General features: G+C 30.4%; 1 protein-coding gene across 1 annotated transcript in view; it reads left to right on the top strand.

Moving 5' to 3' along the window:
* Positions 1-563: 563 nt before the first annotated feature.
* LOC115885056 (choline/ethanolamine kinase) overlaps positions 564-26,906 on the top strand; it is a 38,623-nt gene continuing 12,280 nt past the window's right edge. The window contains exons 1-4 of the mRNA XM_030903817.1: positions 564-853; positions 1,129-1,241; positions 16,663-16,856; positions 22,173-22,318. Of these exons, the coding sequence (XP_030759677.1) occupies positions 830-853; positions 1,129-1,241; positions 16,663-16,856; positions 22,173-22,318 (477 nt within the window). The 5' untranslated portion in view covers positions 564-829. The remainder of the gene's footprint in view (positions 854-1,128; positions 1,242-16,662; positions 16,857-22,172; positions 22,319-26,906) is intronic.

The raw sequence follows: 26,906 nt of genomic DNA, 5'->3' as shown, positions 1-26,906 counted from the left end.
TGGGCACCCCCCAGAGAAATCTTAAAGTACAACTCTTGGCTAAATATTAATTTTTATTTGCTTATGAAGTAGTAAAAATGACGTTTTCTAGTTTTGTTTAGTTAATATTATTTTGTTGTGTTCAAAGAATGTGTTAATTTTTATTTTTTTAGAAAATTTGTAGATATTTAATATAAGGACACGGTTTGATAACCAAGTCTATGAAATTTATTGATAGAGAAATTCATTATTCAAAAAATGTGTTTTTTAAAATTATTCATTCATTTATTTTTTAAAAAACATAAGTTCTAGGTCCGCTCTGGGCTTTTTGACACTCTGTATATTCTTTTAAATGCCTAAATATCCCTATTTAATTTATTTTCGTATATTTCGGTGCCTTTCAGGCGCCAGGCAAGTACTTATGTTTGTAAAACCTACCCGAGTACACCTACTTAAGGGTTAATTAGGATTAAGATTGATAACTAATCTTCATTCGGTCAGGCAAGTGTGTCCCGCTGTAACAACTATACCGACCCACTGGCTACCCTGGCTGTCTGCGATACCGGTGGCGATACCCAGCGAACATCATTTTTCATTCGAGTTTTAACCTTATTTTGTATCGGTCGTGTTTACGGTTGCACTTATCAGAGTTTTATTAGTATATTTCTATTATCACCGATCTCATTATATAGCACTTTCCGCAAATTTATAAAAGAGCGGATTGCCGGCAGTATTTTGCATACGCTTTCCACAGCTTGTAGGAGACGTTTCTAAAAAAAATAGTTCATCACAGGTTTTGGAGTAATTTCTCCGACATTTAAAGAGATTTTAAGAAGTTCCTGTATTAAACATGTTAAATATACTTAACAAAAAGGTAGGTAGTTTATTTTTGCACATTATAATAACAACATTAAGTTAACCCTATGCGGTATTTGTTAATTCCAACGATGAAAGACGTCTGCGTACAGTTATTGATTTATTATAAGATCAGCCAGTCATCGGATTTGCAATATTGTAAACTTTCAGTAAGAAAAGTTTGAATTCGATTAAACAAATATATTTTTCGACTGCTTTGCTAAAAAATAACTCAAAGAAATGCGCAAGGTATCAAGTTTAAAGTGGTGTAATTTATTTTCGACTTTTAAACAGATGCACGGGGATACTTTTGAGATGAGAGATCTGGCTGCAAGGATTTGCAAAGATTACCTTCATGGAGCTTGGAAGAATGTTACAGCTCACGACATTGGATTTAAGCATATAAGGTAAGGTTTTTTCCATTAATAATTGCTTTAAATTAATTTTTTTGTACTAACTCACCTGCAATACAGGATTATTTATTTAATAATACCTACTTGTTTTTTAGTCTATAAACATTTCATTTTTTCTAGTTATAGTAAAGGCTATATTACCTACCTAATTGATTTATATAATTTTTAAAATTTTCTTTATTATGGCGCCTACTTAACAAGTTTAAGATTATTAATTAAATTTTATTATTATAGGCGTATTAATATTTAATATACCTAATAGATACATTATTTGATAATAACAATTATCTATATCTAAATTAAGTTTAGGTTGTATCATATAATTTTCCTTTAATTAGATAATTCAAAAAATCAGAATTATTATCACTGGTCATCTTTTTTAAAATAGAAAATGTTGAACTAGCCAATAAACTAGGAAACAATAAACTCTGTACCTACTAGTAGCGAGATTTGACACAAACTTATTACAAAAATTAATTATGTAGGTATTATTTTTTTGAAGTTGTATTAATACTTAATTTCGGAAAATAAGAACGGAAAAATATATCGAAAAAAAATGTGACGCTATTTTTCGGCATATGTGGCAAAATCTCAATGAAAACATTACGTGTCCTTAGTTATTCTATTTTTAATTTATGCTCTACCCTATCGGCCTACTTACTCATATAATTTTTGGAATAGACTCTGAAGTAATACATAATATACTGTATGATCGAAAAAAACCGGCGTCGGAGATGGCTATGAAATGACGATTGATAACATTTTCCATATAATTTTACAAATAAAAAAAGGACAGCGGTCTTCATTTCATAAGGGTGACGCCGTTTTTTTTCGATAATAGGACGGTATTATCTTCCTCCATATACTACAAACAAACGAATCATATATTAATTTATTTTGATTGAAAATTCACTTTTATTGCAACAATACTTTTGTTTTATTAATATGCATATTGTACAATATGATCGAAAAAAAAACGACATCCAGCCATGGCTATGAAATGAAGATCGCTATCATTTTATATGTAAAATTATATGGACAATATCATCCATTGTCATTTTCAAGCCAACTGGACGCCGTTTTTTACGATCATAGGGTACAATATGATCGAAAAAAAAACAGTTTCAGATGGCTATGCAATGAAGCTGTCATTTTATATTTAAATCGCCGAAATTTAAATTATATGGCGAATGTCATCGATCGTCATTTCCAAGCCATCTGGGCGCTTTTTTTCGACCATACTGTATTACTACCGTCCAAATTTAGACGTTGTATTACCACTGACATTACTATACAATCGAAGAAAATCTTCGTCAGAGATGGCTTAGAAATATAGATTGCTGTTATTTTGTATATGGGGATTGTCATCATTAATTTTTTTTTCGATCATACTGTATTACCACCGATATTACTATACAATCGAAAAAAATCGGCGTCAGAGATGGCTTACAGTTTTTTGTATGTAAAATTGTATGGAGGAATGCCACCATTTGTTTTATTTCCAAGTCAACTGGACGCTGTTTTTTTTTCGATCAGTACAGTATTTTTGAAAAATATTCCAGTGATAACCCAAATGCACGTCCCTAATTAATTTATCGACACATTTTTAGCATCAAAATATGTAGCACTTATAGTAACTTTTACCCTCAAAATTTCATTCGAATCACTAAAAGTACTTAATTATACAGGTCTGCGAAATAAAAGTTTTTGAAAATTGTTTTTATTTTAATGGCTGATTTTTAACTACCTTTGAGCGCTGGTTTCAAAAATAAAATTCATTTTTTCTATCACGTCTGGTTATCTCACAAAAAAGGACCTACTTTGGGAAAAATTAATTAAACAAAGTTTTTAAAATAATTCTTAGGGTTTTAGTTTTTATTTAACATTAAGGAGTACTATATTTTTTTGCATTCATATAACGAAATACTAAAAAAAATCATTTAATTCAAAATTCTTTATAAAACCGCTTTCGCTTGACATCAATACTTCCTTTAGTGCTTTTCTTGCTGTGGGTACGTTCAGGATCGTCTCTTTTTAACATCCAGCAGTAATCTGCTATCATATTGACATTCCATCTTGCTTGATACCTTCTTTCCATTTCTTTGATGTCTTGATAAAATTTCTCTCCCTGTTCTTCACTGACATCACCAAGATTTGAAGGAAAGTAGTCCAGATAGAAGTGGAGAAAATGGATTTTAATGCTCATGTTGCAGTTTAATTTCTGAAAATTGTCCAGCATTGTATCAATGATCGCTTGGTAGTTGAGGTCTTTTTGGTTTCCAAAAAAATTATGACGACTTGTTTGAAGGATACCCATGCTGCTTTTTCTCTGGCATTCATTTGTTGCTCAAAGTTAGCATCCCTCATCAGTTTCCTGATTTCAGGTCCAGTAAATACGCCTTCTTTTAGTTTCGCCTCCGATAAACCAGGAAACTGCCCACAAAGATATGTAAAACAATTTCCTTCTTTTGGTAATGCCTTCAATTGTTTCATTAATCCCAATTTAATGTGCAATGGCGGTAGTAACATCTTATTAGGATCTACAAGGCTCTCTCTATCAACATTTTTATCTTCAGCCTGCAAAGTTTTTCTCATTGGCGAATCTTTTTTAATATAGTGTTGTTTTCGATCGCGACTATCCCACTCGCAAAGAAAGCAAGGAAACTTTGTGTAGCCACTTTGTTGTCCAAGTAATATGAAAATTACTTTTATATCGCCACATATTGCATATTATTACAGCTCTCCAGTGAAAAATAGAATGCTTATTGCAAAAGCAAAATTATTTTCTGTTTTTATTTAATTTCTTGCAGTAATTATACATAAAATATAAAAATGATTTGATAATATTTCTGCCGTTCTTGAATTAAAAACGGCTAATATATTTAAAAAATAAGCAAACTAGTCTATAGTGGCTATGCCATTTGTAAGAAAACTGTACGTGATGATTTTTTTTTACTATTTTTGCCGTAATTAACGCTAAAAATAATACAAAAATCACTGGTAATAGTTCAGACAATTTTTTCGTCGCAGACCTGTTAATAAATCGAAAAAAATATTAAGACTTTAACACCCTGTAGCTAAGAAACAAAGCAGAATCGGACCTATGTTGATATGAAAAATAAATCTTATTTTTACGTGAGGAATCTCCCCACGAGAGATGGTACATGTTTTTTGAAACACCCTATACATATAATACATTATTAGTAGGTGCGTCTTCTTAGTAATATTAGTAATATTTTTTTAGAAATTACTAAATGATAAAACGATTCTTAGAACACATATATATTTTCTTTGTACATATATACAGTGTGATCACAAAATTTCAGCAAAAGTTATCGGAATTGTCGAAACTGATCACTTTTTTCTATTTGTCAAAGTCAAGATTTGCTTCATTATAAAATGTTTTAGTCGTATGTATGGAAATACTTTAAAGTAATTCTTTATTGTTAATACATAACAATAAATATATGTTTCAAAAAAAAAATCAATCAGAAACGAATTTCTAACTTGCAGATTGCAGATGAGTTTCAAAATGTATGAAACAAGTTCTGTATTTTTTATTGCTGATATTTTTTGTTTTGTTTATTAAAAAAACCTCCCCTTAAACCAGATGTTCTAGCTTTTCTGAATAATCTTTTTTCGGTAGATACATTTAATCTTTTAGAAGAAAAACACTTGATATTTGCCCCACAATTAATACAATAATTAAAAACAACCACTTTTAAAAAATATAAACAAGGATAATTTTATACAGGTTGTTAACTCGACAGTTACTTATAGGGGAACAGAATGGCAACACTGCCTTTTGAGAACGCATGCATTATTGATTTTTCTGCCGACTCGCCTCGTCGCGTCGTCTATCGACGAGCGGGCCGAGGTTGCCATATTTCAACCATAAGCTCTTGCCGCGAGTAATGAACAAATTAACAACCTGTATATTCTTATACAAGGATAATGATAATACTTAGGTTACAAGAACGATCCCTACTACTGATATTGCTCTTGAGAGATATCATATCGAACCATTATTTTGAACTCTTTACATAAACTTTACTTTACGTGATAGCATCTGTTGTTATCAATAATTGTTTGTCAAGAAACAATTAATCGGAAAATTAAATTTTATAAGTGCATGGTAATCCTGTTAAGAGGTTTCTTATTTACATGTCTGTGATTATGAAATGTGTAGAAATCTCAGAGAAATAAGCTAAGCGAGAGGAGTTAAAATATTTGATAATACATTTTTTATTTTTATTACATTATTTGATAATACGGATTAAGCTCGATTTTTATGCATATGTTGTCCGACGATACGATATTAATTTTATTGGTTGAATTTAAAGACTTCGATTGGTTAGAAAATTACGCAGTTTTTAAATTTATTGCATTTTCATGCCTCCGTTCATCGGATGTACGATTTGCTTGTGAATGGTGCAATTTTATATTTTCATTTCCATAACGATGTGGCTGTTTTACTTACAATAAGAGCTAGCAACGTTTTCAAGAGAGAAATTTAAGAAAGCTGGTTCTTTAATATATCTTTTGTTATGCTTTCCTGAAAATAATGTGGACCGTCTGGCTGCCGGTAGACGTTGCGTTCACTACTGCGCATCATATCTGTATTCAATATCTGTTCACTACTGCGCATCACCAATTCGCCCTGTATTTCAGGAATTAAGGAGGCTAGGACAAACATATGTGTAGCATATTTAGTTTCATAAAAAATAGCAAAGTAATGTGAAAATCGCATCATTGTGTATGTCTATCTATTAAACGAGAAATCCCCATAAAACACACGAAAATGGGACACTCTGTACAGATGTGATGCGGAGTAGTGAACCGCAGTAGTCTACCGGTAGCCAAATTTTCCGCACTTTGATCAATTTTACAACAGATGTCAATTTTAAATTTAGTACAGCTCTCATTGGTTTTTGAAATGTCAAACTGTGTCGCCAGCGACAATACAATATTTTGAGAACGGGGCTTTAACCATAAAATCCTTCCAAAAAAATCCTATATGGGGGTAGTTCGCCACTACACTGCAAACAAAAAATCTGCAAAATAAAATAGTTATTTTTTGTAAACACTTCAATTTGCCTAAAAAAACTCTTTCCGTCGTCGGAAGCAAAAAAATTCAAAGAATAAAGAAAAAAATTATTTAAAATATTTAAATTCAACTATTCGAGAACACTTTACTTTTTTAAAACAAAAAAGTAAAGATTTCAGTTAACGTCTCCTTTTTGCTGCCAGGGCTAATCTGGACGGGCCTACTTTGTTTACGCGGAATCCGAACCGCGGTCCTCGGCCATATCATGGTCAATGGCCTACCGACTTGGCAAGTGTCTAAATCGACTCTTACTCACGAGATATCCGATCTCATCCGGCCTCGAACCGGCGTGAATGAGCAGTGTGTGTCAATAGATTTTACACTTTTGCCTTGGATAACAGCACGATACAGAGTTTCGAACCGGTCACCCGTCCATCCACTAGTATCGCCTTCCGTCGCTTAACTTCGGTGTTCTAATGGGAACCGGTGTTTCGATGCAGCTAGGCCATTACTTTTTTAAAACAGATACGTCTACAAGAAACCGTTGACGTTCTGTTAAAATGACATTATATCATGATTATATCAAGTTAAATTTCAAAGTTAACAATTACTACCTGATAACAATTACTTAATAAGGTAAAACCAAAAAGCCCCAAACTTTCTGTATTATTATTTTTAAATTTTATTGTATGTACATTTATGTTATGTTCTTTAAAATCAAAGAAGCGATTGCCATACGTTACTAACATCCACAGATGCATGAGCAATGCATTTATTTTTATTAGATTGAATTAAAAAAGCCTCTTTTATTTTTCTTTTAGAGGCTATCGCTTCTGTCATTATAATTTTGGCGTTATCATAATCTACTCTGTGCCCTGTGGCCCATGAATGCTGACAAATCTTAGATTTGTGAAAACCTCCCTTTCTTAAATAATCTTTATGTTCTTTAATTCTAACATTTAAGGGTCTAGATGTTTCACCAATGTAAAATATCATGAATGCTGACATGTATGGCAATCGCTTCTTTGATTTTAAAAAACATAACATAAATAAACATAACATACGTAAAATTTAAAAATAATCATACAGAAAGTTTGGGGCTTTTTGGTTTTACCTTATTAAGTAATTGTTATCAGGTAGTAATTGTTAATTTTGAAGTTTAACTTGATATAATATAATTTTAACAGAACGTCAACGGTTTCTTGTAGACGTATCTGTTTTAAAAAAGTAAAGTGTTCTGGAATAGTTGAATTTAAATATTTTAAATAGTTTTTTTCTTTATTCTTTGTATTTTTTTTGCTTCCGACAACGGAAAGAGATAAACTTTCCGAAACGTTAAGCATTTTTTTCTTTGTTAGGCAAATTTGTATAACTGTAAACATAACTTCTGACAAGTAGTGACCGTTTGGGTTTAACGCCAGAAGTGTTTACAAAAAATAACTATTTTATTTTGCAGTGCAGTGGCGAAATACCCATATAGGATTTTTTTGGAGAGATGAATCCGCCACATAGGTATAGACATTTTTCATAAAATCCTTGATCACATTGTATATTTTTTCACTGGACAAACTATACTATCCTACGATCTATTTTTTTGTTTTTTGAATTTTAATCGATGTTTTTTAATCTTCCTTACTACATCAACAACATATTATTTGCTTATTCTGTGAATTTCAGCAAATGAATAACAGTTCCTCCTAATCGCCACTACTTGACTTATTGCGAAACAACATTAATTGTAGATTTTACCGAAATGGGTAAATAATTGCTCTAGTGTTTTTCCGTTCCAGTAGAAAAGTACATCAGCTGTATTTTTTATCATATCTTATGTCTTTTATGGCTTTTTGTTTCACGTTCAAAGCAACGCGACCGCGATAAATAAATCTCATTAATTTTATGTAATTATTATCTGTGTCTATTCTTATCGAATTTACTAGTTTAAACTTATTTCTGTAGCGACTTAACTGGATAAAGTTAGACAAATGACAAATATTGATTATTACCCATTCGTTTCCAGTGGGTTATTAATAGCGGAAAATTTATATCACTGCAACGATATCGATTTTCTGAAATTACACGAGCGTGATGTATAATAATTATTAGTTTATAGAGAAACCATAATGTTATTTGTGGTAATGTTTATTTAATGCATTGTTAAAATTAATAATAATAATTAATTTGCAGATTGACCACAGTTGTTTTTTCCTGAAATAACTATTCTAAATTGTATTTTTATATTTTAAATTATATACAGGGTGTCCCACTTAAGATGGATACAAGCCAATATCTTGGTTGTTTGTTGGGCGATCTTTTTCATTTTTGGCAGGAGGCTGTATGGTTAGGTTATAAGACGTACATTTTGCCCAGGGTAAGAAATGCGATACCCCATAGACGTACGTTTTAATGGGGTTTGATATTTTTCGAATGAAGAGTAAACTACCCTTAGGACAGTATTTATTTCAAATCTGATAAATTATATTGAATCCTCCTTACCTAAGATACTTAAGTTCTAATGTTTATAAATATTGATACAGGGTGTGTCATTAAAATAAGACATTTTTATTTTTATTATTATTTTTTTAAGTACTTACGACGCCACTGGATTAACAACTGTTTTATTATCAATAACCAATTATATCCAATTATCAATTAATAATCGATTTAAGTTTGGTCGAAGATGTATATCTATCATATTTCAGATTCCATTGAAAACTGGGGTTTTAAATTATTTTGTAACTCATTTTATTCATTTGTATTAGCAAACTTAAAAAAACAATTTTGTAAAGTAAACAAAATAAATTGAAAATATTTAGTTTTTTTGTATCGTATCTTAATTATTATGGAAGCTATCTGAAAACTTAAATCGATTATTAATTGATAATTGGTTATAATTTGGTTATTGATCTTAAACCAGTTGTTTATCCAGTGGCGTCGTAAGTACTTAAAAAAATAATAATAAAAATGTCTTATTTTAATAACACACCCTCTATCAATATTTATCAAAATTAGTTTATTAATATATAATTAACTTAAGTATCTTGGGTAAGGAGAATTCAATATAATTTATCAGATTGGAAATAAATTCTGTCCTAAGGGTAGTTTACTCTTGACTCGCAAAATATCAAACCCCATTAAAACGTACGTCTATGAGGTATCGCATTTCTTACCCTGGGCAAAATGTACGTCTTATAGCCATACAGCCTCCTGCCAAAAATGAAAAAGATCGCTCAACAAACAATCAAGATATTGGCTTGTATCCATCTTAAGTGGGACACCCTGTATATCTTTTCTTTTATTATGAACTATATTAAGTACCTATATATTAGTACAGCTAATTTTATACATTTGATCAATATACAGGGTGTAAATGAATAAGCGCCAATTAGGGAAAATTTACGCGAATATAATGAGGTTTAAATTAATAGGCGCTTATTCATTAATTTTTAATCAGGTTTTAATACCTATTCCTTCCTAACTATTCCTAACCTTCCGTTTCCATTCCATATCCAGTCCATATTCGTTTCGTATTTTTATTGTATTGACGCTATACGTAAGCTTCCGTTCTGTATCTGTTCCATCCTTTTTATTGTACAATTTATATCATTACGAAAGTTTTATTTTAACAATTTGATTCTTTTGAAAAAGGTAATAGATTTAATTAAGAGATGAAAGGATCAATAAATATCAACAGAACTGGTACAAATGTAAGAACTTGACAACGCTGTTACCGATACGCTTCAGTCCGTCCGCCAAAAAAATGTATGGAAGGAAAGGATATGGAACGGAAGGGAAACGGAACGGATAGTGTGCATTGTCCTATTCATTTACATGATATAATATTTTATGTAAACGGAAGGGAGCTGATATGGAAGGTATAGTGAGAAATCAACCTTAATACAGATTTTTTTCGTAGTTAACTGTGCCATTTATACAGGGTTACTTATTCACTTCATTCGACACGAAGTATTGTAGCCAAATGATTCAGTTATTTTCAAAAGGTACAGAGTGTCTCAAATAAATAAAAAATATCAAGGTTCACAATATTTAATAATATATGATAATGATGCTCAATTTAATTGTGTATGAGATTGTATTATACCATTTTTTTTATCAATCTATCTCATCAATTTTTTGTAGAAAATGTATTTTCTTGTAACTTAGACCATATTTATCAATATACCCATGGAACATGGAAGATTGACATTACACTGACAATTGACATTGATGTTACCCATAGATTTGTCCTAGCCCTCTTAATTCCTGAAATACAGGGCGAATTTGAAAATTTTGCATTTTTTTACCCTTTTTGAGCCGTATTTTGGTTATCTTATAACTTATGAAAAGGTGAAAACTAAGACAGAGTTTTTCAGGTAGAATTTAGTGATGTAACTAGAAATATGACCCAAACTTATGTTTTTTTTAAATGGGATACCATAATATGTATATATTTTGTTTTGTTTTGCATTTTTAGTTCCATAAAAAAGTAAAACCGCATCTTTGTATCTCTATTCATAAACGATAAACCCTGTAAAACATGAAAATGGGACACCCTGTACACTTTATTAAAACTAAATGCTTCTATAAGTCATCTAATATTTGTAACGAACATAGTAGTGTTAAACAGAGTTTTGAACGTCTATAGTATGTAAGAAATAGTTTCGTTGTTAAAGGTTATCAGATATTTATTATATTTACATATAAAATTCGTCCAAAATTAGCTTATGACCTTAAATAATTTTCAAATTATCTATCATCCGTTCTACTGCTAGTTTCTGAGGTTTTTGAGCAGCTGTTGTACTCCCAATAATTTAATTTAAAAAATGAATTAAAATAAAAAAAAGAAAAGATATGGATTTACGTACGATTTAAGATTTTGCTATAAAACTGCAAAGAGAAAGCAATGAGCTTTGCAACGATATGCTACATAGGTAAGTAGGTAGATAAGTTTGTATTAAAAACAAAATTGGGGTGATTACCCTCTAAGAAATATTTATACAAAAATGTGTGTAGGGGTGGGGGTAGTTATCTCCCTTCTCGTATTATTTCTTGATTTTTGTGAAAGTCATATGTTAAAGCACTTAGCAAAACATAGACACCCGAAATCTCATTCAAGGCGGAATAACCGTTTTTAAAATATCTGAAAAAATGTGTTTGTTTTTTAAACTTTGATGCCTTCTAGCGGACAAACGAAGCACTTTTGTATAGAGGTAAATTGTGTCCAATGAACTTATTTTGATTCCAAAAATACGTACTAGTCCAAAAATATGTAGTACTATGTCCACGGAATATTGGGACACCCTGTATCACACCAAAACATTTCAGATATAGGGTGAGTTTTTAACAAGTACAAATATTTTAGGGGTAGTATATTTCGACCCCATTATGAGCTTTTTCGCGAAAAAAAGATTTTGAAAAATTTTTTGGAAATTTTTTTAAAAAATAATTTTTTTTGCAAATTTTCAAAGTAAAATATCTCTTCTCGGTAAAGAGAAAATACGTTTCTTTTATCGAGATCTACCAGCCCTGAAAATATTTGCACTTATTTAAGACTCACCCTGCATATTATTGAGATGAAATATTAATCTAAATATTAAATTAAATAATTTTGGCTTCGTAAACTTTAATAAAAATGATCTAATTTTTTAATGAATATTTGCCGTAAAAAAAACAATAAACAAATAAATATAATATTCATATATCAATACAATATTTATAGAAACTTCTATTTTTGTCGTAAAAATTTCATATGAACTTTATTTAATTAAATGGTGAATAGACTAAACGAACATAAATCCATTATATCTTTGCTTGATCTTTTTTAGTCTTTGAAAAAGACTTTGTTAGCTCAGTTTATCAAAACAAACTTAGTAAACTTCAATACGCATAACCCTACCTTCTAAATACATTATTTTGTTTTCAATTTCCGCAGTTGGAAAACAAACTTTGTTTTTCAGTCTTTAAAATCCCCGATTTTTTAATAATTAAATAAATATTTTTCTTATTCTGAAGCAAAATAATATATGTATATACATCGCATCTGCGTTCTGCTTCTAATAATAATACCGTATGATCAAAAACAATGGCGTCCAGTTGGCTGGGAAATGAAGATCGCTGTCATTTTAAATGTAAATTTATATGGGAAATGTCATCGATCGTCAATTCCCAGCCAATTGGACGCCGTTTTTTCTCGATCATACGGTATAACGTTTTATCACAACTTATTCAAAATCCTTTTATTTGAGTTATTTTATTTAAAAAATAATTGGCTGTGTACAAAACAAAGGTTTCCGTTAAACAAAACACCACTTAAAAAAATATAAAAAAGAACTATTTCTTACTTTCAAACTTCAAGAAACTTCCTGAATTTATTATTGCCTATTTATTTATCAATGTAACTTATTAAGTAAAAGTTTTAATATTGCACAGGAATAAAATTCCTCGATTTTTCCTCCACTTGATTTAAAAAGACACAAAACACACGTAATAACACGAATCAAAATGCATAATCTTCCAAAACGCAGATATTTGACATAAGTTGACACAAAATTATAACCTATAATTTGGCAAGACTTTGACAAGCCTCAAAAATCGGCGAGTTCATACGCATCGGCGCCCGTTTGTCGTTCATCGTTCCGTCAAACCAATAAAATTGAATATGATCTGTCACTTTTGAAATAAACCTATAAAACTGGTTAAAAACAACAAGAGACGACGCATGACGGATTTATATTTAAACCCATCCATAGTTAACTTAAACAATATTAGAAACTTTTTTTAGTAAAATAAATAGATTGGTATGAGACGTCATCTGCTTTTCTTCTGTCATCGTCTGTCGAAATCTTACCTGAGAAAAAAAAACAGAGTATAATTTATTTTTAGTCATATTTTTTATTATATGGAAATGCTATTTTAATCAGTTTCTGGATATGTTAGGATATAATTTTATTCTTCAATAACATATTTAAAGTCCATGTGAAAAAGATAAAAAGAGATAAATCATAAAAGACATCCGTTAGACATGGTGATTCTTATTTAAGCAATTATGCAGGGTAGTACTTATCAAAATAAATTGACCTTAAATGTCAAAGTTTCATACATAGTACGTTTTATGGTACAGTACATATCATTCACTAGTTCCAATCTTTACATTAGAGAGTATCATACGGATATGGAATATATCTGCAGACAGCGATATTATCAACTAAATGTTATCATATTTAAGATAAAATTTACATGGGGTAATGGAAATATAATGTTAAAAATACATATATCCTTAATTTGTGACACAATCTAGTCATTATCCTGAGTATCGCCTTGACACATTTTGAGAATAAATACTTCATTTTGAATTAACGGTTTAAAAATAAATTTTATTTTTTGTATCACAGTGAAGCAGATATTAACTTAACAGCAACGCATAAAAAGAATTAGAATTTCTCATCGTATAATAAATAGTATAGAAATAGTATAGTATGTCAATTTTTCAGTGACACAAGGTGGTAGAATGTAGAATGAGTAAGAGGGGGGCTTAATCACTACGACCTTAAAGATCCATTGTGTGCCCCCCTTCCTTGAGTCATCACACAGTCTATAACCCATCATACCCCTGTTGTAGAGGGGACAGGGTCTTTCCCATCCTCCTCTGACAACAGTTCTTCCTCCGAGGGTACACACCCTTCCATGGTTGGAGTTTGGCCCTCCGTGCCGCCCTTCACAGTCGAGGAGCTTGCCTCCGGCTGAGGAACCCGTGAGGTGGAGGCTGGAGGATCTGTCTCCATTTTCTCCACCTCTTTAACTTGGTCTCTCCTTAGACCTGATACCGGTTTTGTCCCCTATCTATAATAGAGGATATGGCCCTCTTTCTCTATTGCCTCCTTGGATTTGAGGTCAATTCCTATTATGAGGACCTGACCATGACCCTCCTCCCTCGAGTTGATGACTCGCCAACTCGATGTCCTTACATTGAAGTTCTGACCCTGGATAAGGTTCAGAAGGTAGGTTGTGTCTTTCCCGTTGCTCCTCGGCAGAAAGACCGTGATGTGTGACATGTGTCTATTTTGAAAGAAATAAATATTTTTAAATTTCTCCGAAAATTTTGTAGCCAGTCCAACAACTCAGGGAAGATCAGATTATCAGATTGTATTTTTAAATATCTTTTAATAATATATTTGTAAAAATATAAGTTAATCAATTAAACATTAATCCCTCATTTACTCCCAATTTATTTACTATCGATTTATAGGATTACAAGATTATCAGAAAATATTTATATTTTTAAGATTTTAACAGATTTTTCTAATATATTTTGAATTATCATTCAGTCTATTTTTATTTTTATTTATTATTGTTTTATACCTACAAGAACACGTTTATTAATGCTTTTGAACTCAAATTGCCTTCGCCATTTTTCTGTCAACAATAACATTGCACTACGTAATTAGTTTGGGAAAACATATTGTCACTAATATGATTCTCATGGCCAACGTTAATAATACGTATTAATTTTAAAAACAAATTAATGATTTCAAATAAACATTGCTTTAAATATCCCCGTTTATAAATATTTCTAAAATTCGGCTATTCACTTTTAGCTTTTAGTTAACTTGTAATTAATGTTAGTATGTACAGGGTGGGTCAAATTGGACGCTTTTAAGGGGAGACCCTTTTCTATAGGAGATAGACGAAAACCAATATCGGTGTCTGGAACTCAATTTCTATCAAAAACATGATGATGAAAACCGCACATCGATATCTGTTACCGTTTCGGAGTTACGGGATGTTTTTCAAAAATGTGCATTTTTGATAAATCGCTGTAACTTTTTTGCTATGGTATTTGTATTTTAATGAAAACATTTCCAAAGCACATTCTTACGTAGAATCTAATGGTTTAAGTATCATTTTTTTAAAATTAATAATTTAAGAGTTATCAACAGAAAAATTGTTTTTTTTTATTTGGGAGACCATGTATATTTTTAATTCATTAGAAAAAAATTAATAAATAATTACCTTTCCAAATACAGGGTGGTCCGAATTGAATTCCGGAAACTTCGGCAACATATTCTGCAGATAAAAATAAGTAAAAAAGTTCTTATAAATGTACGTCCTAAAATGCTTAGTTTCGGAGATACAGGGTGTAGAAATTTATTTCGATTTTTTTCAAATAATTTCTGAAGTAACGTCAATATTTAGATGAAATTTGGTGTCTGGGAGTTTTTTGATATGAGAAATTTGATTTTGATGTCAATATTACTCCTAATTGCAGAGGGCGCCATCTACATATTTTTAACTGGTTTGAAGAGTAATAACTTTTCGTTCGTACCTGTATAAAACTTCTAAGTAAAAAAATATACATTTAGGACGTTTTTAAGGCAAAAAAGGTCTCTTAATAAAAATCGCTACGAGTAATAATTCTTGAGATATTTTAAATCGAAATTATCAATACCTGTCATCGTTACAAAAATTAAACATGTTGAATAAATAGTTAAAAGACTGAAATCATAAATTTGAAATGTTTTTATGCCAAATCATCACCAATCATCATTTTTTCGAAGAAAATTTCATGATTAATTTAAAAAAATAAAAATTTCCCAAATTTATCATTTCAGTCAAATAACTATCTACTCAACTTGTTTATTTTTTGTCAATAATGACATGTATTGACTATTTCCATTCTAAATATCTCGAGAAGGGTTGCCCGTAACAATTTTTACCAAGAGACATTTTTTACGTAGAAAATTACGAAAATGTATATTTTTTCACTCAGTAGTTATATACGGGTACGGACAAAAAGTTATCACTCTTCAAAACAGTTAAAACACATGTAGGTGGCGCCCTCTACAAAAAGGAGTCATAATGACATCAAAATCAAATTTCTCCTGTCAAAAAACTACCAGACACCAATTTTCATCCGAATATTGACGTTACTTCAGAAATTATTTGGAAAAAATCGAAATAAAAATGAAACTTCAACACCCTGTATCTCCGAAACTAAGCATTTTAGGACAGACATTTATAAGAACTTTTTTGCTTCTATTTATTTGCAGAATATGCTACCGAAGTTTCCGGAATACAGTTCGGACCACCCTGTATATAGCATACTTGATATTTTACTCGATTCCTCTTCGAGGTATAGACTTTTTAAAAATTCGCGCACTTTGAATAAGTAGGCTTTGAACGGCGCCGGCTGTAATGCAAAAAAATTCTAGCTGTAAGCAGCAATTAAAACGAAAATATATAATTTAAACTATATTTAACAACATGAACACATTTATATCTAATAACAATAAAAATTAATAACAAACCAAGACATGAGATTTTGTTATAGGTGTTTAACATTTTTACTTATTTTATTTTTTATTTATTTTCCAGTGGAGGTCTTTCGAATTTACTTTACCATGTGTCCCTTCCATCCGATTTGTATAACACCTATGACGAAAAGAAAAAACATCACATAGAAGAACCAAAGGAAGTCTTGATCCGCATCTATGGCCAGACCCACGGAGAGGGAGCCTTAGAAGCCTTAATTACTGAAAGTGTCATATTTACACTTTTAAGTGAACGAGGTAAGTAAATTACTTTGAGAGAAAAGACATACGCACTCAATTAAGCCCTGTTTACACATAACGATTTACCGTACGTTTTACTTGTTATTTAAACCGTAAGACCGCCTAGAGAAGTGACTGCAGTTCTCTGACTGACGATCTTCTGTTTTAACTCTTTGCGGACCGAATAGATTTCCGTGAACTAGTCTTTTAATTAGTTCCTTTCGGCCTTTTTGGTCCAGAATCGATAACATATACGGCTGGCCTATCCCATTCCCGTCTAGCATAGGTCTACAATCGCCCTGGCCGATCCGTTGCTGTCGCATGTTATATCTGGGTCGCAGTCTCGGTTCTCGGAATAGGTCCTGAGGAACTAATCTTTTAAGAAACCGGGATCTAGTTCCTTTCGTTCCGGGGTTGGAATAGTTCATTGAAACTAGTTCGTTCACGAACTACACACCTCTAAGTTGTACCGACGGTTTTAGATCAGTTTTTGGTAAGGACCATAAAGGAAGCACTACTTTGATGAATTGTAGTATTGTGTTCAGTGAAGTTGAAAAATAAATGAAATTTTTATACAAAATTTGAATTAATGATTTACATTTCAGTTGGAAACACCCAAAGATATTTAAACTCGGGAGTGTAAAACTGAATAATCTAAATAAATAAATAAAATGCCTTTATTGTCAAAAAATTTTACAATTTGTAGACAAAGGTAAAGTAAACAGACAAAAGGGAATACAAAACAAGTATACAAATTACATTGTCAGTCTTCATTTATAAATGTTTACAATGTCAAAGAATAAAAAAATAAAAATAAGATTCAAAAATATTTAGTAAGTTTATAGTAAATATAGTAATAGCTGTGGTAATAGCAAATATTAGACCAGTGTTTACAAGATCAAATTCGATCAAAATATAAGTCATTTACGGCGTAGAAAGCCTTGTCTAGTAAATAAGATTTCAATGCTTTGCGAAATGAAGAAAATTATGTTATGGATTTGATTTCAAATGGCAGGTGATTGTGCATTTTTTTTGAGTTGTATAATATTAAACTTTTAACTAACTCTGAGCGTGGGGTAGGTAGATAAAGATCTTGCTCAGGAACGCGGAGCAAGATCCGCGTTTGTAATTGTTGTAATTTGTATACTGAGAGGATAAGTCTGAGATGGCCTTTCTTGAGAAGCTGATACATGCTTACGTATTAGGCAAACGGATTCAAATATAAATAAGGAAGAAAGAGTTAATATTTTTAATTTTTTAAAAAAGTACTGGCAATGAGTTCTGCTGTTTAATCCCAGTGAATATCGAACAGCTCTCTTCTGGAGCTTGGAAATGCGGTCAAATTGAGTCGCACAACAGGTACCCTAAAATGGAAGGGCATATCTGAGGTGCGATTCAAAAAGTGCATAATAAACAGTTCTAGCCACTGACAAGTTAAGCTCCTTAGAAACAGATCTTAATGCAAAACAGGCAGAGCTCAATATCAAGTCAATTCAATTCAATATCTAGTCAATTCTCTACACGGTCTTCTGTCTTAACAAAGTTCAACGTTCATTTTTTGCGTCTACACACAATATACTTCATAAGTTTTGCCTGAACAGGTAGGACGTAAAGTAAACGTTCTAGGTAGACGGAGCCTTTATATTTTGACAGTAGATAAAACATTTATCTCCGGATGGAAGGTAGACAAATTAAATTAATCAATAACCACACTGCTAATACTTTAATTGTTATTATAAAAGGATCATGTTATTTGCGGATTAGAATCCAGTAATTTTGAATTAAATCAATATTATTTTATTCCTCTAAAATTATATCTAATATCTTTAAATTTATTGATAAAACTTCAAACAAAAAATCTGGAAAAGATTTATTTCATGATATACGTACGTATGTTTATAAAGGCACATGATTAATTAACCCATTAATGAATTTTGATTTAAACTCTGCTTTAGTAGGCGAGAGTTTATGTAATTTTGTTTGAAAAAGATACATCATGGTTATTTTTACATGAAAAAGTAAACTTTACTGTCAAATATACCTTAAAAAAGTTATCAGATATAATTACTGCATAAAAAAGTAATTCATTTTGACTATGATCAAAATAAAATAAAAATACGATCAACGCAAGACTTGAGAGTTTTCAACAACTTAATTAAAAAGATAATGTTGATGACATTAGGAAGCCTTCAAATTATTTTCTTTCATTTTAATGAACCTTCAAGGGTTTCAAAAGAAACCTTTTTTGTTAAATTAGTTACACGCTTTTTCGCCTAGCATCGCGCATATAAAGACATAGCAAACAAGACTTAATATATTTTTGATTTAAAAACTGATTGAAAATTGGGATAAACAAATTATATTAGAATCCGATCAAAAATACTTAAAAGTTCTCCCCTCAGAATATGTGGTCAAATATCAATAATTAAACAATTTCAAAATATGTATTGAAATACTTTTTTAATAGATACGTCCTTATACGTATATTTTTTTATATTAAAGACCAATGTAAATTTTACATTTGCAACAGTTTGCAGAATATTAAAAATTATTTTTTCCATAACAACTGTTAAAATTGCCTTATATCTATCAAAAATAGTAGATAAAATAGTACTTTAACCGCAAGGGTAGATTAAATGATACTTTAACAGCGAGGATAGGTTAAAAACTTTATTTCTTCTCGCACGTTTTTTAATTGCTTCCATTTTTGAAAATTTTTGTATTCCTTTTCATAAGTTGTTCGGGATTTAAATGGAAGTAGTTTGGATATGGCGTTTGTCGCCTCAGCCTGAATATCTGTTGGTAATTTACTTATTTCATTTTGAGCCATTTCTGGCTCCAATTCGATCAGCAATCGACACGAAAGATAATTAAAAAATATTGACTCAAAACTGACAACTAAAGAGACAGCTTTATTTAATTGTCAAATTACATAGAAACCAACGCCAACCCAGCACAATATTTTTTCTACTCGTAATAAATTCCTTGAAATAATAATTTCTGAAAATTTTTTTAAAACGTAACTCGCTATCTAAAAAAATATTATTTTAAACACAACGATAAAATTGCATTATCGTCTCCCGAAATTAATTCACTGGAGATTTCATCGCTCGTGAATTAATTTTTTCGGTCGACGATAAAATACCATTTTATCGTCTTGTATATAAAATAACTATTAATATGTTAAAACATTAATTGATTTTTATATTCGTTTTATTTTCTGTTTTTGCTTCTAGCGATGATGGTATACTGATCTGGTCATCGAAAGTGCGTGGTCTGGATTTTGAAGTGTAAGACAGTGATGTAGACAGAATGACAAATCAAATGTATTAAAAAGAGACAAAATTTTGGGTTGATACATTTCTTCTATGCCGGATTTTGCAACAAAATTTCAAACCGCACAAGTAGGCGTGTACGAAAAATGTTGCATCCAGGGTTGAAACTTAATTTTTCACAATTAGTTACTCATTTTTCTACCGCTGTAAACTGTAATAAATTATATTTACCTTAGATATACCTCTATTATCCTAATTTCAGTATTATACTTGAAAGTTTTTAAAATAGTTTATTTTTTTCTACCACATTTTTCTACATACGTAAAAACCGGCAATACTGTATGACGGTTTTTATTTTGTCTCTCTGTCTGTCCACCGCTTATTTATATTTATCTCTGTCGCATGCATTAAAATACAGACCATGCAGATGAAATGTCCAGGATGGTATACATGTTTCTCAAAATTTCCTGTTAAATTTATTTATTGTTTAGTTACTTCTTGTTTTCAAGTAAGAGTTATTTGAAAATTTGTTTTCGTAGTTTTACACGTGTTTTTTTATTTATTTGAATGAAAATAAGATAATAATGAAATAATTTGTTGGAGTAACTTGTTCTGAAGGAATTAATTCTCCAGTAAACATCTATTTTTGAACGGCCCTTGTATAAAACATAGGATTGTCAACGTATCGACATCACGCTAGTGATATAAACAAATGCTAGGTCATTAATGCATTATACGTCATTTATTTCAGTTTAAGTACATAAATATGTTTAATTAATTAGTCTTTTGGTGTTTACAAAACCGTTTGGTTTTAAAATAGAATAAAGTCTATTGTGTTTTATTATCAGTTTTGGGTCTATTTTGGTATATACGTGTCTGGTACGAAGACACTCGCAGCTGTAAACAGTTATTGTTTTTCTTAGTAATAATATGTGTACATAAGATCTTAATATAAAATATGCATATATTTTGCAATGTGTATTTTTTGTTTTTATTTTTTGAATTATTACTTATTCCTGAAAAAAAAAATGTTTTCAATTTTAGTTTTATAATTTTGTTGTTTTTGCCAATCGTTATTTAAATACAGATAGTTTCAGAATTTTATGTAGTCTATTTATATAGTCATATTATTTTTATCACAAAATTTATACCACTTTTTAAAATTTTGAAGAAATAGTGACATTAATTTCTCTAAATTTCTCAAAAAAAACTCACTAAAGTCTTTTCTTAAAAGACTTAAATCTTTTTTTATTTCGGAATAAATATTTAAATCACAAATTATTTGGAAAATGACTAAAATTTTAAGTCGTTCGAAAAATCAAATGACTTAAGTCATTAAAATGATTTAAATCAATCAAAAAAAGGACTTAAGTTTTCTGTGAGCTTACAGTTCTGTGTATAATTAAGTTTTTCTGCTTAAGTTTATTAGGGTTCCGTACCCAAAGGGTAAAAACGGGAACCCTATTACTAAGACTTCGCTGTCCGTCCGTCCGTCCGTCCGTCTGTCACAAAGCTCTATCTTATGAACCGTTATAGCTAGACAGTTGAAATTTTTACAGATAATGTATCTATGTTGCCTCTATAAGTACAAATACTAAAAACAGAATTAAATAAATGTTTATAAATAAAAAGTACTTTCACTAAACATTATCTTTTAAGTAAGAATTTTACATAGAATCTCTCAAGTCCTCGGTGGCCGCGTGGTTAAAGCGTTAGGACTTTACGCTGCTATGACGTTCGAGCCGTAGAAAGGCAGGTTCGAATCCTAGCCAAGGCGACTTTTTTTAATCGTTTTTTTTTTAATTTTTTACATATTTTTACATATTTATTTTTACTTTTTACATATTTATTATTGATTAATACAATTTTTACTAATGTGTTTCTTATTTTTTTTTTAATTACTTATACGCGCATTCAAAATTTCAGCTAAATCGGAAAAAAAGTTTATAATAATATAGTGTCTAATGTTGTATAGATAATGAATGGTACGGAACGCTTCGTGCGCGAGTCCGACTCGCACTTGACCAATTTTTTATCTTATATTGGCTATTTTTTATAGGATTGGGTCCGAAATTACATGGCATATTTCCTGGTGGTAGGATCGAACAGTACATCAATGCTCGTCCACTGCTCAATAAAGAATTGGCGGATGAAAGACTATCCACTATGATTGCTCAAAAGATGGCCAGCTTGCACTCAATGGAGGTAGGTAACATTTCGTTTTCGAATCATCATAGTTACATTATTTGTTTCAGGGACGAAGATTAAATTATTTATCGGATTAGGTAACTTTTTTGTTTTTATTTTGTCGTATTTACTACGAATGTTTAGTTAGTATTTTTCAATCGGTAGTTTGAAAATAATGTAACTATTTTTGAAGACATGCCATCAATGGAAGTGGTTTTCTTGCTTTAGTAATTCTGTTGGGATTTATAATGTACAGGGTGTAAACGAAGTGACGCGAATTTTTTAATGTTAATTAATTTAATGCTAATTAATGCCACCGAAAATCAGGTTGATTATTCGAAAACGGAAAGATGTAGAAACAAACATTTATATGGATATACAGGGTGTCCCACTTTAGATGGATACAATCCAATACCTTGATTGTTTGTTGAGCGATCTTTTTCATTTTTGGCAGGAGGCTGTATGGCTATAAGACGTACATTTTGCCCAGGGTAAGAAATGCGATACCTCATAGACGTACGTTTTAATGGGGTTTGATATTTTTCGAGTCAAGAGTAAACTACCCTTAGGACAGTTTATTTTAAATCTGATAAATATGTATTGAATCCTCCTTACTTAAGATACTTAAAGTCCTAATTTTTATAAATATTGATACAGGGTGTGTCATTAAAATAAGACATTTTATTTTTATTAATATTTTTTTAAGTACTTAAGACGCCACTGGATAAACAACTGGTTTACTATCAATAACCAATTATATCCAATTATCAATTACTAATCGATTTAAGTTTGGTCGAAGATGTTGACTTTTAGTTCGTTATAAAAAGTTAATTGATATAAATCTTTGTTTAGCGCATATTTTTCAAAGTTAATAGTGATTGTTTTAGATAACTATTTGGTTTGTTTAAAATATATTCCTCAATAAAACGAATAAAAATCATATTTCAGATTCCATTGAAAACTGGGTTTTTAAATTATTTCGTAACTCATTTTATTCATTTGTATTAGCAAACTTAAAAAACAATTTTTTAAAGTAAACAAAATAAATTGAAAATATTTAGTTTTTTTGTATCGTATCTTAATTATTATGGAAGCTATCTGAAAACTTAAATCGATTATTAATTGATAATTGGTTATTGATAATAAACCAGTTGTTTATCCAGTGGCGTCGTAAGTACTTAAACAAATAATAATAAAAATGTCTTATTTTAATAACACACCCTGTATCAATATTTTTCAAAATTAGAACTTAAGTATCTTGGGTAAGGAGGATTCAATATAATTTATCAGATTTGAAATAAATACTGTCCTAAAGGTAGTTTACTCTTAACTCGAAAAATATCAAACCCCATTAAAACGTACGTCTATGAGGTATCGCATTTCTTACCCTGGGCAAAATGTACATCTTATAGCTATACAGTCTCCTCCCAAAAATGAAAAAGATCGCTCAACAAACAACCAAGATATTGGCTTGTATCCATCTTAAGTGGGACACCCTGTATGTGTGGAGGCAATATGCAGAATTTAAAATTATTTTGAAATGTACAGGGTGTTTAAAAACTAAGACCCATACCAAAGTTATATTTTTCTTATGGAACACACCTGGTATTTCATTTGATTTTTGGATTTTTGAACCTAAAAATGGCATTTATTATAAGGGTTAAATCTATTTAAAAACCTTGGGTTTTGAGATATTTAAAGATATTTAAAAGTTGTGTTTGTTTTGTAAAAAAAACACCCTGTACATTACTTTTCAGAATTCATTCTTGTGCTGAGTTTAAAAGTAGAGAAATAAACTTTAGTGAAAAATTGTATTGCTTCTTTAAATGTATACAGGGGTACCAAAAATTGTAGATCTTTTTTTAATATTTATTCTACATAAAAACTTCGTTATTTCAAATGCACCCTCTATTTTTAAAATACATAGAAGCAGATTTAAATGCTCTTTAAAACTATATTAAGTTTACTTTTTGTCTGGCTCAGGTTTTAAATAAAGCGCGATCTTTCAATAAAATGGCAACCAAGAAGGCTGATGTCATGGCAGAAAAGGGACATAGACTTTTTTAAACAAATATGTTAAATTTACGTTTTAAAAATCCGATGTTTACTCTAAAATATACTATTTGTCAGATAATATGTTGCTCAATAACAATATTTTTAGAAATTGTTTGTGTTCGTGTTACATTATAAATATAAATTTAGTAATTAGGACAGTGGAATATTTGTTCGTGATTAACTGTTGCTTTTTTAATAGTTAATGGATATTTAAGGATATTTATTGGAATTCTTGTTTATGTTTTTGTCTTCAAACAGCCTTAAATATTAATTATTGTTTTCTAGTCTCGCATCAGTGAATATGCGTTTTATTTCTTGAAATAATCATAGAATTTTTTCTATGATTATTTCAAGGCATAAGCCATTCTATTATATGTATATTTGTGTAACCCGAACCAATTTTGTTAGTTTTTCTATAACGCTAACATACCAAAACTAATTATTTAAGTCTATATAAAAAGAGATCAAATATCAAACTATTAAACCTATAAATGTATAAACAAATAAAATCTTTTAGATTATATTTATTTTGGTATATGATAATCCGCTATAGTTTGTTTAGTATGAAAAATCCGCAGTGGTCATGTTAAGACTATGCTAATAGAAATTTCACACTTCCTGGTAGTGTGCTAATAAAAATGTTTTTCTAGTTATCGATTTTACCTATACTTGTTAGTTTCTTATAATATAAATAAGGTATACTAGTGCCAAATACGGTACTAATAATTGATATATTTTAGGGTTTGCCGTAAGTGGGAAAATTGTTATTCTTGAGTTGTTGAAAAAAATTTATGCGGAATTACTTCAGCATGTCCAATAATAAAAGTCATATTGATATGTGTCCTACGGCAACTATCGGCGACAAATTACAAAAAATATTCTTTAAATTGGCAAAAAATGACGTTAAACGTTAAGTGACAATATATAAAAAAGGTCAATGTTAAAAGTTACAGAAGTTGATTTTACATCCATGTGCCTATGCAATGTTAAATATACAGGGAGGGATATTCTTCAGAAATTTTATAAAAATAGTATTTATTCGCTAAAATTACACAAAACAATGCAAATCTAACGAGAATAATTTCTAGTGATGGGAAAAAACGATTAATTTCAATAATCGAGTACTCGAGTTTCAAGCGATTGCAATAACCGAGTGATCGCTCGAGCAAAATATCACTCGTATTTAAAAATACGGTTTTTCACCCGTCGCGCGTCGCTTGTTGTAAGTACTCGTTAACGCCAAGCGCCAAGCAGTAAGTTGCATGCGCAGTGATGAATGGCAAGTAGCAAGCGGTGAGCGATTCGCTTGATTTAGTTCAGTTTATTTCAATGCATTGTCGATGTAGTTCGTAAAATTTTGTCCCTCAGACGGGCCCGCGGCGTCGTCGTATAAATTTGCTACCTGCAATGGATGTAGAAAATTCGCTCGGCTTTTTATCGAGTATGTCACATTAAAATCGGATTTAAATTTATTTCATTCTAGGATCGCTTGCGTTTGTCGCTCGTTTAACTCGTCACTTGCATCTCTCGTTCATAATCGAACGATGTCGGTTATTTCAATAATCGAGTACTGGAGCGATTTTTCGCTCGAGTTATCCCATCACTAATAATTTCTAATACAGTATTATTTATTTGCAGTCCAATAATTAAACATAAACATAAAAAATGTCAATTTTTAAGATTACCACACTTATTGACTCATAACCCTACTTTTTGGTTTTAAAGAGGATTTATTTTTTACTGCCTTGACAGTGAAGTGTCGAATTTTTTATTGGCTATGCTGAAGTAATTCCGTATAAACTTTTATATAACAATGCAATATAAGAAAAATCCTATGTGTTGCGAACTTTATGAGACACCCTGTAGACATATTTTTTTAAAAGTACTTCCACAATTTTTGATGCTTTCTATACAGGGTGAGTCTTAAATAAGTGCTAATAAGGTTTTTTCCGCAAAAAAAAGATGTTGAAAATCGTGTATTTTCTTTTAAATTTTCCTGTATATTTTTCGAAAACTTTTTGAAACTGCATGTTCACCGTAAATTTTCCCAGGGTATAATTTCTTAATCTCTGATATTACCATAGTTACTGCTTTACTCTATAGTTACGGCACTAAAAGGGATGCAAATTCTTCTGTATTAGCATCCCTTTTTGGTCTTTAAAATCCGGTGCCTCTCAAATTTTTTTTTAATTTTCAAACTTAAATAACTTGGTTATTTTGGAGTTATCTGAAAAATGGTAAAGAGAAAATATGTTTCTTTTATCGAGATCTACCAGTCCTGGAAATATTTGCACTTATTTAAGACTCACCCTGTATATTAACCTTTCGGTCCGTATAAGATTTAGCAGGTTTTTTATATATTGTTTTTTTTATCTAAGAGTGGATCTCGTATTGAAGGGACCTCTCACTGCGGCGCAAGTGCCACTTGTAATGTGCCATTATATTAAGAATCACAAATAAATATTATAAAAAATTATGTTTTAAATACGATAAGTAATAATTCGTTTCGATATTAAAAAGATACCTACTTCAAAGTTTTAAATATTCACCT

Source organism: Sitophilus oryzae, unplaced genomic scaffold, assembly GCF_002938485.1.
Source record: "Sitophilus oryzae breed Bouriz unplaced genomic scaffold, Soryzae_2.0 scaffold_359_pilon_pilon, whole genome shotgun sequence".
NCBI classification, from domain to species: Eukaryota; Metazoa; Arthropoda; class Insecta; order Coleoptera; family Curculionidae; genus Sitophilus; species Sitophilus oryzae.
Note: the sequence above shows the minus strand (reverse complement) of the source record. Positions and strands in the feature narration are given on the sequence as shown.